An 18,386-nucleotide genomic window follows, 5' to 3' on the forward strand; every position below is an offset into this window, starting at 1 on the left:
GGGTTCAAGCAATTCTCCTGCCTCAGCCTCCCGAGTAGCTGGGATTACAGGCATGCGCCACCATGCCTGGATAATTTTGTATTTTTGTAGAGACTGCGTTTCTCCATGTTGGTCATGCTGATCTCAAACTCCAGACCTCAGGTGATCCGTCTGCCTTGACTTCCCAAAGTGCTGGGATTACAGGCGTGAGCCACCATGCCCGGCCACTGCGCCCGGCTGTCTCAACACTATTTCATTTGATTGTTTCATTCCCCAGATCAAGTCCACTGCTATCACTGACAAGATAAAGTCCACACTCACGGTCAGGCGCGGTGGCTCACACCTGTAATCCCAGCACTTTGGGAGGTTGGTGTGGGCGGATCATGAAGTCAGGAGACGGAGACCATCCTGGCCAACATGGTGAAACACCATCTCTACTAAAATACAAAAAAATTAGCCGGGTGTGGTGGTGGGTGCCTGTAGTCCCAGCTACTCGGGAGGCTGAGGCAAGAGAATCGCTTGAACCCAGGAGATGGAGGTTGCAGTGAGTTGAGATTGTGCCATTGCACTCCAGCCTGGCGACAGGGTGAGACTCTGTCTCAAAAAAAAAAATTTACACTCACTGTCTCACACATGTTTCTTCACACACAGTTCCTGGCTCGGTCTCTATTGGAATAGCCTCCTGACCAATCTTTGTTTACTCACACACACAGAATACCACCTATGTACTGGACGCTGTTGTAGGTACTGGGAGACAGCAGTAAACCAAACAGACAAAAATCTTTCTATTCAACAAATTAGGAGCATCTCATGAGGGCAGCCAGTGAACAATTAAATAAGCAACATAGTATGTTAAATATGAGAAGTACAAAGAAAAAGCAAGAAGGAGGATAGGGAATGCTAGTGGAGTTGGAAAGTTTCTCCTAAAAGGAGTGGTCAGACCAAGTGTGGTGGCTCACGCCTGTAATCCCAGCACTTCGGGAGGCTGAGGCAGGCGGATCACCTGAGGTCAGGAGTTCGAGACCAGTCTGACCAACATGGAGAAACCCCGTCTCTACTAAAAAATACAAAATTAGCTGGGCATGGTGGCGCATGCCTGTAACCCCAGCTACTCCAGAGGCTGAGGCAGGAGAATCACTTGAACCCTGGAGGCGGAGGTTGCAGTGAGCCGAGTTCATGCCATTCACTCCAGCCTGGGTAACAAGGGCAAAACTCCACCTCAAAAAAAAAAAAAAAGAGTGGTCAGAGAAGGCCTCTCTGAGAAAGTGACATTACGTAGAGATCTAAAAAGGACGAAGGGGTGAGCTGTTCACTGGGGAAAGAGCATTCCAGGCAAAGTAAAGTGCAAACCCCTAAGATGGTAGCACAGTTGGTATGTTGTGGGAACTTCCAAGGACACTGCTGTGGCTGGAGGAGAGTGACAAGATAGCAGAAGATTCACAGTGATATTGGGGGACCAGATTATAGGTGGGGGCCATGTAGTGAATTCAAAGAGTAGCACAGACTGTGGTTTGGGGACAGGTAGTAGAAGGTCAAGGAAATACCTGTTTGTTTTTTTGAGACAGTCTTGCTCTGTTGCCCAGGCTGGAGTGCAGTGGCACGATCTCGGCTCACCACAACCTCCACCTCCCAGTTTCAAGCAATTCTCCTACCTCAGCCTCCCAAGTAGGTAGGATTACAGATGCACGCCCCCACGCCTGATTTTTGTATTTTTAGCAGAGACGGGTTTCACCATGTTGGTCAGGCTGGTCTCAAACTCCTGACCTCAAGTGATCCGCTCGCCTCAGCCTCCCAAAGTGCTGAGATTACAGGCATGAGCCACTGCACCCAGCTTTTTTTTTTAAATTTATTTTTATTTTTTATTTTTAATGATGACTACACTGGTTTGAGGAGGAAGAGAGAGGAAATACAGTATATATTTGAGTGGCACATCCTGAGGAGGCTGCCTAACATGGGGCAGAGAGCATACTTTATTGATTTATTTATTATTTATTTATTTATTTATGTTTATGAGACAGAGTCTCGCTCTGTCACCCAGGCTGGTGTGCAGTGGTGTGATCTTGGCTACTGCAACATCTGCCTCCCAGGTTCAAGCAATTCTCATGCCTAAGCCTCCTGAGTAGCTGGGACTACAGGCGTGTGCCACCATGCCCGGCTCATTTTTGTATCTTTAGTATAGGTGGGGTTTTGCCGTGTTGGCCAGGCTGGTCTAAAACTCTTGACCTCAGGTGATCCACCCATCTTGGCCTCCCAAAGTGCTGGGATTATAGGCGTGAGCCACCGTGCCCAGCCATATTTATTTATCGAGACAGGGTCTCTCTCTGTTACCCAGGCTTCAGTGCAGTGGCATGATCATAGTTCACTGCAGTCTTGAACTCCTGGGCTCAAACAGTCCTTCGACTTCAGCCTCCCAAGTAGCTGGGACTATAGGCATGCGCCACCACACCTGGCTCATTATTTATGCTTATGTTGCAGTTAGGAAGGTGAAACAAACCCACCAGGAAATTGAATTTAAGTATAGGACTGATGAAGGTGCCTAGCAGTGTAAGTGGAGATGCTGTTAAGCCAGGACTGTCTTCGGAGGGAAGCCTTGGATCTAAAATTGTTTAGAAAATTGAGTATACCTCAATCATCTGAAGTCCTGCCTACAGCTTTTTTTTTTTTTTTTTAGCATGCTGGAGTTTCTAAGTTTGTGGCTTCTAAATCAATAAATCCAAAAGATCATTGACTTCTAAGTTTCTCAGTCAGTCCTGCTCTGTTTAGGCCTGATTAGGCAAATAGGAATGTGATCATTCCTGTCTTTGAAGCTTATACTCCCTGAGGAAATGACTCTCATCAGAACCACAGAATGTGTGGGCCAGGTCTTAAAGAGTCTTGCCTTATTTTGTGAATGAGGGAGAGGTCCAAAGAAGTTAAATGACTTCTCCAGAATCAAACAGCCAGGAAGTGACAGAGTGAAAACTTGGACAAGCTGGGCATGATGGCGCACACCTGAAGTCCCATCTACTCAGGAGGCTCAGGCAGGAGGATCGCTTGAGCCTAGGTGTTTGGGTCTAGCCTGGGCAACACAGCAAGACCCTGTCTCAGAAACAAACAAACAATAGTTGGCCGGGCACGGTGGCTTACGCCTGCAATCCCAGCACTTTGGGAGACCGAGGCAGGTGGGTCACTTGAGGTCAGGAGTTCAAGACAACCTGGCCAATGTGGTGAAACCCCATCTCTACTAAAAATACAAATGGCATTGTGGCGCGTGTCTGTAATCCCAGCTACTTGGGAGGGTGAGGCAGGAGAATCACTTGAACACGGGAGGCAGAGGTTGCAGTGAGCTGAGATTGTGCCGTTGCACTCCAGCCTGGGTGACAGAGCAAGACTCTGCCTCAAAAGAAAAAATAACCTCAGATGCAGGTGGCTCCACTCCAGCACAATGCCCTTTGCAGTTCCATGCTGCCTGGCCAATGAGGAGAGCAATAGAAAGCAATCAATAAGAAGGTTCTAAATTGTGTAACACAGACCACGCAGGTGTAGATTAGTTGGAGGGGGCAGAGGTAATTGGAGATGAAAGGATCTGGGAGGGTTTGAAGGGAGATAGAATTTGAACTGGACCTTGCAGGTAAGGCACGATGTGGTGAGAAAGAAGCTCAGAGTTAGGAGGGATTGGAGAGCAGCTGGGGGAAGGCCCCAAGGCTGGAGGGAGCCTGGTGGTGGGAGGGAGGACAGCAGTGAAGCAGGGGAGGATGAAAAGGAGGGCTAGAAAGGTCAGTCTGGGAGCCTTTTGGAAGGCTCTGAATCCTAGGCCGGGGAACTAGGTTCAACGCTGCCTATGGCCTTGGCAGTGGGGGATTATTGGATGTCCCTGAGTAGGGAAGTAATGTCTTAGAGCTTAGTTTTGTGGAGAAACAGATGAGGTTCAGAGGAGCGGCCAGCCAGGAGCTGCTGTACTTGTTTAGGTCTGAGCTAACCTCAGGGTGGGTTACGTGGGGCTGTTCATACTGCAGATATGACGGGGCGCCTAGCTTAAAGAGCAGGTGGGAGAGCTTCATTCCAGGGGCTTCAGTGTGGCTAACTCAGGTTGAGGAGAGAAGATCCTGGATGGTGGAGAAGGCCAGGCTGAATACCATACTCAACCCTTGGGAAGGCGGGAGAGCAGCGAGGGGAGGTGATTCACTACAAAAGCCAGGGGCAGCAGATTTTGTGGTGCTGAGGAGGGAGAGGTCAGAGCCAGTGAGAGTCTTGGGCTGGATGGCTGGTTGGTGGCTGCCATGGTGGAGAGATCATGCCAGCGAAGCCCTCGCTCTCTCCAGGAACTGCCCCCAACACCCGCCTCCCCTCCCCTCCCCCTCCCAGGACATAGTGGATTTTCTTCGACGGCTTGTGGAGAGTGATCCCCAGGGCCTGCACCGGATCCATGTGGATGGGAGCAGCGGGCGGCTGCAGCTGTGGCACCATGGTGGGGAGTGCAGGGGCTGGGCCCAGGGATCGAGGCTGGTACCCTGGGAGGGCTGACCCTCAGATGCACCCCTGTCTCATGTTCTTTCTTTCCTGTCTCTTTCTCCCTCCTGACAGATTACCTCCTGGGCCACTTGGATGATGAAGGGAAATCAACTCGACAGAGTGACAGGGGCAAGGGGGCTGAGGGACTGGGCACCTACTGTGGTCTCCGCAAGTCCTTCCTGTATCCTCCCCAAGAGTCTGAGCCCTGCCCTCAAAGCCCTTCTGCCTCTGCCACCTTCCCCAGTGTCTCAGACAGCCTGCTTCAGGTGGCCATGCCCCAGAAGCTCCTGGTGACAGAAGAGGTGAGATTCTCAGGAGAGGGCTTTGCCGTCCCTCAGGGTTCTTTCAATCCCCATATTCCCATCCCTATATTCTCCCCTAATTGGTACCTTTCAAGATCCTTCTGCACTGCCTGCCCCCTTTCATGTTTGCTCTCCATTTCCCTGTTTCTCCCTTTTTCTGTCACCTGCCCTTCGTCCTTCAGGAAGCCAACCGCCTGGCTGAGGAGCTGGTGGCTGAGGAGGAGCGCATGAAACAGAAAGCAGAGAAGAAGCGACTTAAGAAGAAGGTGGCTAGAGCATAGCTGGAGGGTGCAGGGGAGCCCAAGGGATTTGGGAGAGGGAAAGAGGAAGCTTTGTGGGAACAGGAGAGAGCTCAAGATGGCCTGCAGTGGACTGTCTTGCCAGGAGGACACAAGGGGCCCAGGGACTGGGGGGTCTCTCACAGGCTGTCTGGTGCAGTGGTTCTGGAATCCTACTGTGCTGCCTAGGTAGGAATCTGCCTCCTTGCATGAGGCCTCTGGCTGGTGCCTCTCTTGTCTGCTTTTTCACCTGCAAAATGAGGATAATAACGATGCCTGTCTCATAGAGCTGCAAAGATGGAATGAGAAATCTTAGCCCAACAGATGACGTACAGTAAGTGTTCAAAATACATCATTATTACCATTACTATTGCAGCGTCAAAAGGAACGAAAGCGACAGGAGCGTTTGGAGCAGTACTGTGGGGAGCCCAAGGTGAGTATCTATGGCAGGTACTAAGAGCACCAAGTGCCAGGAAGGTGCGGGCCAAGAAAGCAGACAGCTCCAGGTGATCCCAGCTCTGTACCTGTCCACCTTTCTTCCAGGCCAGCGCTACCTCAGATGGGGATGAGAGCCCCCCATCCAGCCCTGGAAACCCAGTTCAGGGACAGTGTGGTGAAGAAGAGGTGAGAACCCCTTTTTTCCCTTCTTGGTCTTTGCTCATTTTCCTCCTCCTCCTCCAGAATGTACTTTATCGCCACCCCCTCCCTAACTTTCCATTTTGTTCACAGGACTCACTGGATCTGTCTAGCACTTTTGTGTCTCTGGCTTTGCGCAAGGTTGGCGATTGGCCCCTCAGTGCCCGCAGAGAGAAGGGACTGAATCAGGAGCCCCAAGGCAGGGGCCTGCCCCTCCAGAAGATGGGTCAAAAGGAAGAGAGCTCTCCAAGAAAGGAGAGGCCCCAGCAGAGTCCAAAAGCACAGGTGAGGTAGCTGAAGAACCTTTTTCAGCTGGAACCATGGAAGGGGCACAAGGATCTGCTGGGGAGGCACAGGATCTAAGGATTGACGCAGGGTCCAGTGGGAGTTCTCTGGCCCTAGGGTCAAGAGACCTGGAGTCAGGCCCCGTCACTGTCACCATGACCCCGGGTGGTTTCCTTTCTAGGAAGATAGGGCTGATACAATCTTGTAGGGCTGTCATGAGGATTACATGAGTTGTGTAATGCTAATTAGAGTGTTATCTGTTTAAACAAAGGAGAAGGATTTGGGGAGGCTGAGACCTCAAGGCCTGCTTGACTTTGCACCCTATCCCCAGGCATCTCCGGGACTGCTGGCAGCTGCCTTACAACAGAGCCAGGAATTGGCAAGTGAGATCCTTTCTCTCTCCCTCCTTACCCCACCCTCCCTGGGGTAGCCCCTTCTGAACCTTCTCACCCTCTTCCCTTTCCAGAGTTGGGTACCAGCTTTGCTCAAAATGGTTTCTACCATGAGGCCGTGATCCTCTTCACCCAGGCCTTGAAGCTCAACCCCCAGGACCACCGGTAGGTGGGGGCTTGGCCAGGGCAGGGCAGTGTTGAGGACTCAGACATTTGACCACCTTCTATCTTTATCAGGTTATTTGGAAATCGTTCCTTTTGCCATGAGCGGCTGGGTCAGCCAGTGTGGGCCCTGGCTGATGCCCAGGTGGCCCTTACCCTACGGCCTGGCTGGCCCCGGGGCCTCTTCCGCCTGGGCAAGGCCTTGATGGGACTACAGGTAATAGGTCTGGGACTGGAAACAGGAGAGATTTGGGTGGGATGGAGTGGGGAGAGGGTCTATGTTGACTTTCTAGATAAGCTTCTAGTACCAAAATGTCACAATGGTTGTGGTACTAGGAGCAGGGGCCAGTTTTGGAAAAGGTACCTTTAAGCTCCTTGACACCTTGACACCTAATCTTTTCTTTCTGATCCCTCTGGGACCAAAGCGCTTCAGAGAGGCAGCTGCTGTGTTTCAGGAGACTCTGAGAGGTGGGTCCCAGCCTGACGCAGCCCGAGAGCTCCGCTCTTGCCTTCTCCAACTCACACTGGTAAGGGGGCCAGGCCCATTGTCTTGCTGAGGCGGGTATCAGGGAGAATTGGCTGGGATTGCAATACCAAGCCTCAGGTGGCTGAGGAGGGGGTGGGGAAGGATGGGTGGAAAGAGAGGCATAGGCTGTCCTGCTTAGCAGAAGGATCTGGTGCCCTTCTCTCTCCCTTCTCAGCAGGGTCAGCGAGGAGGAATCTGTGTACCACCTCTATCACCTGGGGCCCTCCAGCCACTTCCCCGTGCTGAGCTGGGAGCCTCAGGCCTACCTTCCCTCAGGTGCCCTCGAAGCACTGCTCCGAGGTCCCCTGGCCTGTGTCCACTCTTGCATTATCCTCTGTGTCACCGAAGCCACCCCAGCCAGCCCCTCTCCCAGACTCAGGGTAGAAGGCCCCATCCTCTCCAGCCCCAGCATTCCTCAAAGGGCTGGGACATCCTGGGACTTGGGCTCCAGCATCTACCTCAGGCCAGATGAGGGGGCACCGGTCCCTGTATGCATCCCATGGCGGGGGACATAGTGTGGTGACAGTTCACTGCATATTTTGAGACCTTATTCTCTAGATCCATAGTTAATCATGCCCCTGGCAGTCATTCCTCTTGCCATGGGGAAGTTTCTGATGAGAGAAAGGAGCCCCACATCCACTGAAACATCCTTTGGTTCTCAAGCAGAAGGCTGCTTCTGGGGGCAGTAAGGAAAAATAAAACCCAACAAGGCTCAAGAAGGGAACTATAGGAAAGTTCAGGTTTTTAGGCTATAGCAGAGACAGTGAGAAAGCATCTGGGCCTTGCTCTTCCTCTTGGTCCTGGGGCTCTCATTCACCAACTAGAGCTTGGTGTGCAGGAACAGGGTCACAATGCTGAGAGGTCTTGAGTCCCACCTTTCAGCTTAATGGATGCTCACCTCTTCCCAGCCCCAGCTCATGCCCTGTTTTTCTAGCCACAGCCCCCAGATTGCTCACAGCTCCTCATGCCTTTTCCTGTCCAGATAGCTGTGTATGACTCTGACCTCTCTTGTTCAGTGGTCTGGTGCTCACCTCCTCTCACTGCTAGAATATTCACCAAGGGTTGCATTCGGGAAGTCTCTTACCAGCTCCTGCTTAGAGCTGGTAGGGCCATACATGTCCACACACCCGACTGGTGGCTCTCCTGCTGAATGGGGCCTCAGCAGGTGCCCAGGCTGCTACAACCTTGGCCACTCTATTTCTCTACCCCACCATTGGGCATTGTAATTAGCCTTTCCCCATGTTAATTTATTCAGTTTTTCCAAGGGTCAACTGAATTCACCACTTCCTGTGTAAGAATCATGATCTCCTTTTAATTTCACCACTAAGATCCTGGCAGCTTCCCCTAGCTGGTTCCTCCATAGTCCTGGGACTGTCAGCTCATTTAAATGTGGGTCTGCAGGAGGCTTTAGCTGTCCCTCAACCTCCTTGCTTTTCACAGAGGAACCATTCATCAGGATAAATGATTATTGCTGCCCTATGGGTCTTGCTCAATACTGTTCATACCTGGAGAGAGGAGGTACTGAAACATCTCCTTTGTGTGTGACTTTCCCAAATTTTAAAAAATTGTTTATGGTTTAGGCCCCTTAAATACTGTGTAGCAGGATGAAGTCTACCATTACCAGCTGAGTCACCTTGGATGGGTCTGTCAACATCTAAGCCTCAGTTCCCTCGTCTATAAAAATGAGGGTAGTCCCTACCTCATAAGGGATATTGTGAGGATAGAAAGCGAAAGTGTGAGAAAATACCTCCCAAGTGCCTGGTACATAGTGGGTGCTAAATAAACCAGTTTTTGTCTGCAACTGTCCTACATAGTCATGCTTCCCACAGTAGGAAGAGAGGAGTATGGGTGAATTGGTGCTGAAATTCACAAAATCTGTAATTCTGGGACTGTGATTCTCAAAGTGTGGTTTCTAAGCTAGCAGCATCAGCATCATCCAGGAACTTATTAGAAATGCAATTTCTCAGACTGGGCACGGTGGCTCATGCCTGTGATCCCAGCAGGAGAGATTACAGGGAGATTACTTGGGAGGCCAAGACGGGTGGATCACCTGAGGTCAGGAGTTTGAGACCAGCCTGACCAACATGGAGAAATGCCTCCTCTACTAAAAATACAAAATTAACCAGGCATGGTGTCACGTGCCTGTAATCCCAGCTACTCGGGAGGCTGAGGCAAGAGAATCGCTTGAACCCGGGAGGCAGAGGTTGCGGTGAGCCAAGATTGCGCCATTGCACTCCAACCTGGGTAATGAGCAAAACTCCTCTCAAAAAAAAAAAAGAAATGCAATTTCTCAGGCCCCACCCTAGACCTTCTATGTCAGAAACCATGGGAGCAGAGCCCAGCAATTTGTGTTTCAATGACGCTACCAAGTGATCCTGATACACACTGTTCGAGGGCTTAGCTGAGCAGACCTCGATCCAGAGGCCATTTTGGCGGGACAGGTTTGAGTTTTGTTGTCCAAGGCTTGAGTGTAAGAGGTGGCAGTGCTAGCTGAGTGAGAATTTGGGAAACCTTAACGGGGAGAGAGGTTATGACTCAAAGCCAGTTAACTTGACTGGAGCCTAACTAGAAGGATTTGCCGTGAGAGTTCTTTGCTCACCCCTGCTTGGGGAGCAGGATGGGCATAGGTGGTTGTGTTTGTTCAAGGGGTGATTATATTATGGTGGTTCCATAAGAGGTCTGCTCATCTGGCTTTCCTGTTTTTGAGCAGGGACCTGCACGCTTTTGGGACTTATGTAGGGCTCCTGGCCTCTCAAACAACGGCCACCCACCACTGCTCAATGGTATTTTTGCCTTCCAGCTGAACTGGCTCCTTGTTCTAGCTTCTCAAGTAAATGTTCCCTCCCCAGTACCTTAGCCTGTCCTGGACTTCTAGCTTCTCCAAGAGTCATGTGACTCCTGACACTTTGCCCCACTTTCACCCTCCTAATTAATAGGGGTCTGACCCAATAGCCTGAGTTCTGAGTTCCCAGGACTGGAAAGTAGGGTGACCAACCATCCTGGTTTTCCTGGAACTGAGGGATGTCCTGGAATGAGGGACTTTCAGTGCCAAAACTTGGAAAATGCTGGGCAGATGGAAAAGGGTTGATCACTCTACTGGAAATGTTCCAGAGAGGCATTATTTAGAAGGTATGAAGGGAGTACTGAGGGGGCAATGCAGTTGCAAAGAGTTTTTTTTGCATATGCATAATGGCTGACAGATTCTTAGCTCCACACCAGTGGTCACTGTCTGTTTCCATGTTGCCATTTTTCTTCGAGTTGCCGACATTTGCTAGGTTGTCATTGACTCATGCAATCCTTAATCCCTGGGGCAATCGCAGATTCCTCTTCTGTGACCACCTCCCGGCCCCACCTCAAGTCTGGCCCTGAGTTCTCTCTGCTGTTACCTTCTGCAGTGGCCAGAGATATACTCCCTTCCTCAGGTCTCTATCAGTCTCTGATCCACCCTGTGCCCACAGCTAGATTGGCCTACCCTAAACAATGGTCTCATGTCTCTCTCTCAAACCTCCAGGGACCATGCTCTAAAGTACAATGCCTAAGTTCCTACCTGTGGCCCTTTCTCCTCCCCTCTCTCTGTAAATCCTTTGCCTCTTTCCTTTAGGATCAGTCACCTTTATAGAGATCAAGAGCATGGGCTCCTGAATCGGACAAGCAAACAACTCAGTCCCTATGCTACCACTTACAAACTGTGACCTGGCCAAGTTTCCTCAGGGTTCTGTGATTCAGTCTCCTTATCCTTAAAATGGGAAGAAAATTCTCTGTCCCGTTGGGTTATTTTAAGGATTAATACCTGCAAAGCACTTGGAACTGCTTAATAAATGGTAGTTAATTGTCTGAAAATGCCAGGTTCCCTTCTGCCTTCCAGCCTTGTTCACTCCCCAAGGAATATCCTCTCTTGGGCCCTCCACCTGCAACTAAGGCCCTAGCTGACCCCCCTTGAACCCATGGAGCTTCCTTGAAAGTGGGGTTGTCACACTTAGGCAGAGGCAGGAGAAAGTCTGAAGAGAGCTGGAGGACTGACAGGAGAGAAGGGAAGCAGGAAAGACACCTGAGCTTGGTCTGTAGATTGGCTGGGACCATTGGGGAGGGGAAGGCTTGCAACTACTGAGCGTTCCCCCTCCTTTCCCCTCATACTGCAGGAGGGTGATTATCACCAGTGGAATAAATGAATGTCAGAAATGTCCACTGGCTGAGTTACGCTGGAATCCCTACCAGGCAAGGCCACTACTCCAAGCTTCACCCCAGGGGGCCAGGCCTTTCCACCCTCTGGCTGCTGGCACCATCATAGTGGGAACATTTCCAGCCCAGGGGCCTGGCAGAGGTCTTCCAGGTAGGGGTGTGGCCTCTCTGGGCACCGATCTCTTTGCCTGTGTCCCAGCGGAGGGTTCTTTTGGCAGGATGGGGAAAGGGTCAGGCACCCGTTAACAAATGACCTATGAGTAGGGAAACAATGTCATCACTCTGGGGCCAACCTAGGGATTAGAATCAAGGTCTCCCAGGCACAAAGTAGGTGGGCCAAGACCCCACTGTCTTTCACTTAGGCCCGGTGACTTCCCCTTGGTAGACTGGTAAGCATCAGCTCTGAAGGCTGGCTGGATGCTGGGTCCAAAACCTGACCTTAGGGTTCTTACTTTGTAAAAATGGTGTAATTATTACCTACCTTAAGGGTTGCTATAAGGGCTAAAGGAAACATTGCATTGAAAGCCCTGGCACGTGCCAAGTGCAGACTCTCCATAGCACTTTACAGATTTTACTGTTCTTTGCTCTTGACGGGCGTCTGAATAGAGGCATGTTGCGGCAGTCTCGACTTTATTCTAAAATATTGGGAAAGGTAGCCTGGACAACATAGCGGGACCTCCTCTCTAAAAAAAAAGTTTTTAAAATTAGCCTGAGATGGGGCTGCACGCCTGTAATCCCAGCTAGTCAGGAGGTTGAAGCAGGAGGATCGCTTGAGCCAAGGAGGTCGAGGCAGCAGTGAGTGGTGATTGCTCCACGGCACTCCAGCCTGGGCGACAGAGCGAGGCCCTGTCTCAAACAACAAAGCAAACTTACAAAAAAACCCGGGAAAAGGTGAGCGTCTGGACTGTGGGCCGGAAGAGGCCCAAGTGGACCTTCTTCCTCCACCCTGGAACTCGGGCAGGAGGCAGAGCACGAGGTGAGGAGTCCCGGACCCCAGAGCCCAGGGTTGGCGGCAGCTTTGTGTTCAATCGTCCACCTGTATCTCTTCGTCTGACAGTTGGGGCCGGGAGTCAGGGCCGGCGGCTCCGAGGCAGAGGCTGGGATCTGGAGCGCCGTCGGGCAGTGCTAAGCTGCACAGGACTTCGGGGGACAGCGCACGTAGCGAGGCGACGTCGGCGCGCATCTCCTCCACGTCGCGCTTGAGCTTGGCTCGTCGGTTCTGGAACCAAGTGACCACTTGCGCGTTGGCCAGGCCTAGTCGTGTAGCTAGCCCGTCTCGCTCGGAGGGAGCCAGGTACTTCTGGAAGACGAAGCGCCGCTCCAGCTCCAGCACCTGTTGCGCGGTGAACGCCGTGCGTGACTTGCGCCGTTTGCGGCCGGCAGGGCCAGGGCCCAGCGCATCCGCGGCTGCCCGCCCTGCAGAGATAGGGAGGGGGTCAGTTTCCAGCCACCGGGAATCAGGCTGCGTCCTGGAAAGAAAAATTGGGGGTGGCATTGTGCCGGTGGCGGTGGGGAAAGTAGAGGGAGAGCCAGGAAGGCGGATGGGGACCAGAACTGTGATCCCTTACCGGGAGTCAGGCCCAGGTGGGGATAGGGGGCGCAAAGCGGGCTGGCCACAAGGGTACGAAAGGCAGCAGGCTGAGGGCGTATTGTAGGGGCAAGGAAGTGAAGGAAGGGAGGGATGATTCAGAGGGGACCGGGTGCAGAGTCAAACCTTCTGGGGTGGAGCCTTTGAGGCTTTTAGGAGCCTCAGGCTGAGCAGGCTATAGGTTGAGGGTGACACCAGAGGCAAGTACGAGTCAGGGCAGCCGACCCAGCGTGGCGGTGTTAACAGGACTTAGATCATGCCCTTCCATGGATCGGGTGGGGCATTCGGCTTACAGTTCCTTAGTGACACCAGAGCCCGCTCCTCCAGCCCAAAAGGGAAGATAATGAGGTGCAGAGAGCAAGGAAGAGGAAAGGCAGAGTGCGGAGTCCCGCGCCCAATGCTGCGCCAAGGACTTTCTGCTCCTTGACTCCCCTCGAGAAGAGAGTGCCTTGAAGCGGAGCTTGGTCACCCGGAGAGACTCGACCCTCTTTCCAGCGCTTTCTGTGCCTCCCTTGCAGGCTCAGTCGTTTACCGCCTGCGGCTCAAGCCTTTTGTCTCTTTTCTCTCCTGCCTTTCTCTATCGCGACTGCCCCGCCTACAGGGAACAGAGCAACTGGTAGCTCAGTTGGCGACAGTCTGCCCTTTCCCTGCGGTACTGGCGGCCTTCCGGAGCCGCCGTGGAAACTAGGGACTAACGGAAGAGAGGTGAGAAGTTGCAGGTGCGAGTCCTGGCATGTGGGCTGAGGGCAGGGGACGGATTAGGGTGGGTGGCCTGGGGTGGGACAAAGGTTTGAGACCGGGAACCAGGAGGAGAGAGGTGGGGAAAAGGCCAAGTCAGAGTCCGCGACCTTGCCGGCTCTATACCTTCAGAGGGCTGCGGAGCGCGCGCGTCAAGTCCGCGGAAAGTTTTACTAGTCAGCTCCTCCAGCGCGCACAGCGGCGACGTTGGACCCGGACCCGACTCTGGAAGCTGCGGCGCAGAGGGTGCTCGGGGGACCATGCCCGGGGCTAGGATGTCTGCGATGCTTAAGAGTGTCCGGGGTGTTCGGGGCTCGCGTCCCGAGTTCATGGTCGGCCGGGCTGGGGCGGTCCCGCTGCCCGCTGCGCTCGGCTCCGCAGCCGCCTGGGCCCCAGCGCTTGGCTCCCGATCCGGGCCCCTAGCCTCGGACCCGCCCCCGGCTCTGGGCCCGAGTCCCGTGTGCCCCTCCTCCTGCGTCTCCACCTCTCCACCCTGGGCCCTGGTGGGTTTGGAGCTCCTAGATGTCCGGGGAGGGTAATTCTACAGGCTGGGGCAGGCGCGGAGAGCAGAAGCCGACCAAACTACCCTTCAGAGCAGGGCCGCGGGGCTGCTGCGCGCTGCGGGGTGCTGCACCGTGCACAGTCAGGCCGGGCCATACCTCCAGACGCTGTATGCCGCCGACTCCCCGCCTAGCAGCCGCTCTGGCTCATAAACTCGTAGACGATAAAATTGCCTTCTCTGGCCCCAGCGGCTGGGATTTGCAAAGTTCTGAGGAAGGCTATCAGGACTGACTGTGCTGGGATATCTGATCCCAGCTAGGACCTCAGTCTCCTAACCTGGCTCCCTGTTCCCCACCCCACCCCTGAGAAACGTTGTTTAAAAGGTCCTGGCGGCTGGAAGTGATTAGTGCTGCGTGGGTCGGGGGCGCAACACTTGGGAGGACCTGGCCTGGCAGAGCGACTGCAACTGGGAGTAGTGGGGATGCCACGAAGAAGCAAGCACAGGTGAATGGATTCGAGGCTGCCCCACCTGACGAAGTCAGAACACACAGAGAAGCTGCCAGGAGACCCGGGCCGCAGGAGAGAAGACCCAGGAACTCCAAACTGGTGCAACTGCCCAGGAGGGGTCTTTGTCAGTGAGGACTGGCAAAATCAGTCAATTTTGTCTGTCTTTGTCTTCTTCTTCTTAAGCTCCCATAGTTCAGGTATGTATGGTTTCCCCAGCCTGCGGAGGCTCAGAAACTGCCAACGGGAGCAAGGTGCCCTGGCCAGAGAGGGGTCACTCCCCATTGAAGAGAGACTTGAAGGGCAGACTTTGCGGACCCAACTGGATCTTGGGACAGTCATCCTGACAACGCAGGTGCTAACTGTGAGGCCTGTTGTATTCATTCCTATTTAATCTGGGTTTTATCTGCCACACTTATACTGGTTCTGGGCTCATACCTGGGTAAGCACCTGCAGCCCTCCTTTGTAGGAAGAAGGCAGCTCAGAGACAGCGGTGCCTCAGCAGTGGAGACCTAGCAAGGTATGGGTTTTGTTCCTACATTCCACCCCAAACAGTTGGAGGATTCACAGCCCAGAGGCAGGGAAGCCCTGCCACTCCTGAGGAGCTTGCGGCTTTGCTGCCCAGGAAAGTTAGAAACTGATGTGCTTCTAGCTTTTTAAAACAGTGCCACGAAGAACCAGGCCAGTCCCTCCTGGACTGTCCATTATGTCACTTTCCTTGTAGACTGCTGCATCTCCCACCATCTGTGCAGAGTCCACCTGTCTATTCCCTGAGGCAACTGCAGCATGTAATTGGGGTTCCCTGAACAGGGCTTAGGAGATCCAAGGCACCTGGGCCAAAGACTCTTTGACAAAGATGGGAAGGTACCTTCATAGGGTCTTCTTGGTAAAGGGCTGACTCCAACAACCCCCCTCCCCCACCCGCAACATTCACACAATGCCCTCCTGGAAAGCTGAGCAACACACTTAAAGCCTGATGGGCCACTGCTGGATCAAAGAGCAGAGCCAGGCCATGGTGGAAAGCTGAGCTGCCTCAGGACCTTGTTAAATGGTTATTAATGGTGAGGGGCAGGGGAGGGCCTGGAGAGATCTTCAGGCTACAGGCCTCAGCTCTGGAAACTATCCCAGTGGTTTCACTTAATGTGCAATAAAGCAGCTCTCTGGAGGCAGCAGAAACTGCCCCACTGCATCCCAGGCATGTCACCAAGCAGATGCTGCAACCTTCACGCATGCATCCTCTATGTGGCTTTTGTGTCTCTCTCTACCTCTGCTCTCAATTACTTGCGTGTGCCTGTGAGGAGTGTGGAGCTCTCCTTATGGGCCTGTGCCTTGCAGCCCCTTCCATCTCTCCCGCGTGGTTCTCCCCTCTGCAGCTGGGCTCAGGTACTGGGATTGGACAGCTCCCAAACATGAGTTTGGGGGAGGAGATGGAAGTGGAGACTAGCAAAGGGAGGAGGCCCAGGACAGCAGAGGCCCCTCTAAGGTCGTCATAGCGGCCAGGGACTAGTCCAAGGGATCGTGGGGCCACAGAAGGGGACTTTTCCCAGTACTGGAACTCGAGCTGGGGCGAAACCGGATCCACAGAGAGGGGTAGGAGGAGGGTGAGTGATTAATGAGGAAGATTAAGAGATTAAACCTTGTTCTAGGTTGGGGAGGGGACACTCACTCGGCTGTCTTATAGGCTACCCCCAACCCCAGCTTGGAAGCGCAGAAACTCCCGGGTGCTCGCCTCTTCCCGCCCGCGGGTGGAACCCTCCCTGTTCAGGATCCTTCTCAAGAGATGCACGGAGGCCAGCCTTCACCACTGGCCCCGCAGGGCCGACGGTTTTCCTTCCCCATCATCCTCAGGCAATCTTTTGTGTTTCCCACCTTCTCAGATTCCTTTTATTGTCCCTTCAGACATTTTGGGGCCCTGCACTCCCTCCCCTTGTAGAGATCCCCACATTCCAAATTCGCTTTCTTGGGAAGGCACCCCATTCCCACTTAAGGATGCTTCCTCACACCTCCCCTTTCAGTTTTCCCATTCTCATCCCCCAGCCCTACCCCCACCTTATCTTGCATCCACCATACCCCATCGGCGGGTTCCTCCACCCCGGGCTGCCCCTGCTCAACCCAGTTCCCCACTGGTGGCACGGAGGCCTGCTCAATAAACGACCTTTAGTCTCAGATTGCCTGGCCCGGACATTCCAGTGAATTCTGTGAATGTGTAGGAGGGTTGGAGGACCCTCAGAATAACCCCCTGGGGAGGTGAACAAGGACAATCTCAGAGAAGAGCTTGCCCCCCTCCTCCCCACGCTTAGAAAACGTCCGTGAACCGGAGTGAGAGGGAAGTGGGAGTTCAGGGAGAAAAGTCCAGGCGGAGGAGCGTGAGAAGGGGCGTCCGTCCGTCCCGCGCACCTCTGGGATTGTTTTCTCGTTCAAAAAGAGCTACTGCGGGGTGAACCGATCCTTACATTTTAGTTTTATGACTTGGGGCGCGGCAGGCCTGTGAGTTGTTTTGCGCCCTGGACGTTGTTTTGCAAAGATCTCTGCGCGCCCACCGCCACCCTCCCGGGTGTGCGGGTGGGGAAGCAGCCAGCGGTGGGAAACTCCGACGCCCTCCCCGACACTTTTCTCCACCCAACTCCGCAATAATCACTTGTAGGGAAGTCCTTTTTCCCATCAAGCCCTGGGAATGATTGGCCAGGCTGACAGAGGGACCAGTCCTCCTCTGTGCCAAAGTCTGGAGCAAATCCTGGTGCTGTCGCCTTTGCGTGTGAGTCCTGGAAATGGCGGGGTTGAGGAAGGTGGGCAGAGGCAAGGTTTGGCCCCCAGGGGAGAACGGACGCCTTGTCCCGGAAGCGCAGCACGGCCGAGAGCGTCCGGGGGTGCAGACAGCGCCCTGGGGTGGTCCTGCCGCCGCCTCTCCTTTGACTCCGGAGCGCCGCGCCGCGTCCGGGCGCGTTCTCAGTCGCTCGAAGCCAGAGAGGACCCTGGGCGTGATTCTCCCTCCCTGGCACAGACGGAGACCCGGGTGACCCCGGAGTCCGGGTGGGAGTGGGGAATGGACCCATAGGCCGGGGACGAGCGGCGCGGAGCCTGCAGCTGGCCAGCTTCAGCCACCTTGGGAGACGCAGTGCAGCTGCCGCTGCTGACAGACTAGACCAAGGCTCGGCGGGGCCCCACCCCAGATCCGGCCAGAGCGCCTTCCGCGCTGCTTGGCCTCAAGGCGTGAGTCACCAAGGGCCTCAAGTCCCGTGACTTGGTTCTCAGACTCTCCGGCCTCGGGCCCATTAATCTTCAAACCCGGCTTTTTCGACGCCGAGCTGCCGCCCAGCCCCAACGGCAGGGCCTTCCAGGGAGATCAAGTCGGACTGCTCCCCAACTCCCGCAGCTGCTCGGCCCCTGCAAAGCCCCCGGGAGCGTTTCTACTCTCCCTTGAGCCCATGCCACTCCCCTGTCACTCCTAGGAAACTCCTTTTTGCGCAGAAACTCCTGGAGAACAGCCCTGGCCGCCACGTACTCGCCCGGACTGCAAACCCCACAGAGCTTCAATTCGGAGGAAGAGGAGTGGGGAGCCCTGAGCTGGGGTGTTCCTGGAGGAGGTCGAGGAGGGGGCTAGTGGGGGAGAGGCATTCCCTGGAAACGTTTGGAAGCTTTGGTAATCTTGGAGACCATGTCAGGAAAGAAGCGTACCCATGCCGTCCGCGGTGTGCCCACCTGGGTCCCCATCAATGCCCCACGCACTCGAGCTCTTCCTCGGCGTCTGCAGCCTCTTCATCTGCGCGGAGAGGCGGAGGTCTCCCGGATACCCAGTTCGACTGTGGCACCCCAGAGCGTCCAATG

At 54.0% G+C, this 18,386-nt stretch overlaps 2 protein-coding genes across 3 annotated transcripts in view; one reads left to right on the plus strand and one right to left on the minus strand.

Annotated features, from left to right (window-relative positions):
* TTC31 (tetratricopeptide repeat domain 31) overlaps positions 1–8,852 on the plus strand; it is an 11,750-nt gene extending 2,898 nt beyond the window's left edge. Inside the window, exons 3-13 of the mRNA XM_011946077.1 lie at positions 4,324–4,426; positions 4,543–4,772; positions 4,955–5,038; positions 5,427–5,483; positions 5,594–5,674; positions 5,780–5,971; positions 6,303–6,354; positions 6,438–6,528; positions 6,601–6,742; positions 6,951–7,052; positions 7,227–8,852. Of these exons, the coding sequence (XP_011801467.1) occupies positions 4,324–4,426; positions 4,543–4,772; positions 4,955–5,038; positions 5,427–5,483; positions 5,594–5,674; positions 5,780–5,971; positions 6,303–6,354; positions 6,438–6,528; positions 6,601–6,742; positions 6,951–7,052; positions 7,227–7,523 (1,431 nt within the window). The 3' untranslated portion in view covers positions 7,524–8,852. The remainder of the gene's footprint in view (positions 1–4,323; positions 4,427–4,542; positions 4,773–4,954; positions 5,039–5,426; positions 5,484–5,593; positions 5,675–5,779; positions 5,972–6,302; positions 6,355–6,437; positions 6,529–6,600; positions 6,743–6,950; positions 7,053–7,226) is intronic.
* Positions 8,853–11,843: 2,991 nt separating this feature from the next.
* On the minus strand, positions 11,844–17,680 carry LBX2 (ladybird homeobox 2). Of its 2 annotated transcripts, none has more exons than XM_011946083.1 (2): positions 17,031–17,680; positions 11,844–12,646 (listed from the first exon to the last, which is right to left on the minus strand). In XM_011946083.1, the coding sequence occupies exons 1-2, from the start codon at positions 17,221–17,223 to the stop codon at positions 12,255–12,257; spliced, it is 585 nt and encodes a 194-aa protein (XP_011801473.1). In that variant the 5' UTR covers positions 17,224–17,680; the 3' UTR covers positions 11,844–12,254. The 2 variants fall into 2 exon arrangements, with proteins under 2 accessions (XP_011801473.1, XP_011801471.1); XM_011946081.1 differs by lacking the exon at positions 17,031–17,680 and adding an exon at positions 13,683–14,057.
* Positions 17,681–18,386: the final 706 nt, after the last annotated feature.

The sequence above is a fragment of the Colobus angolensis genome, unplaced genomic scaffold, assembly GCF_000951035.1.
Source record: "Colobus angolensis palliatus isolate OR3802 unplaced genomic scaffold, Cang.pa_1.0 Scaffold249, whole genome shotgun sequence".
Lineage (NCBI taxonomy): Eukaryota > Metazoa > Chordata > Mammalia > Primates > Cercopithecidae > Colobus > Colobus angolensis.

Coding starts and splice junctions, on each gene's coding strand:
- LBX2 (XM_011946081.1), bottom strand. CDS start 13,887: ATGAACTCGGGACGCGAGCCCCGAACACCCCGGACACTCTTAAGCATC. Junction 12,647..13,682: donor CGCTCCGCAGCCCTCTGAAG/GTATAGAGCCGG, acceptor CTATCTCTGCAG/GGCGGGCAGCCGCGGATGCG.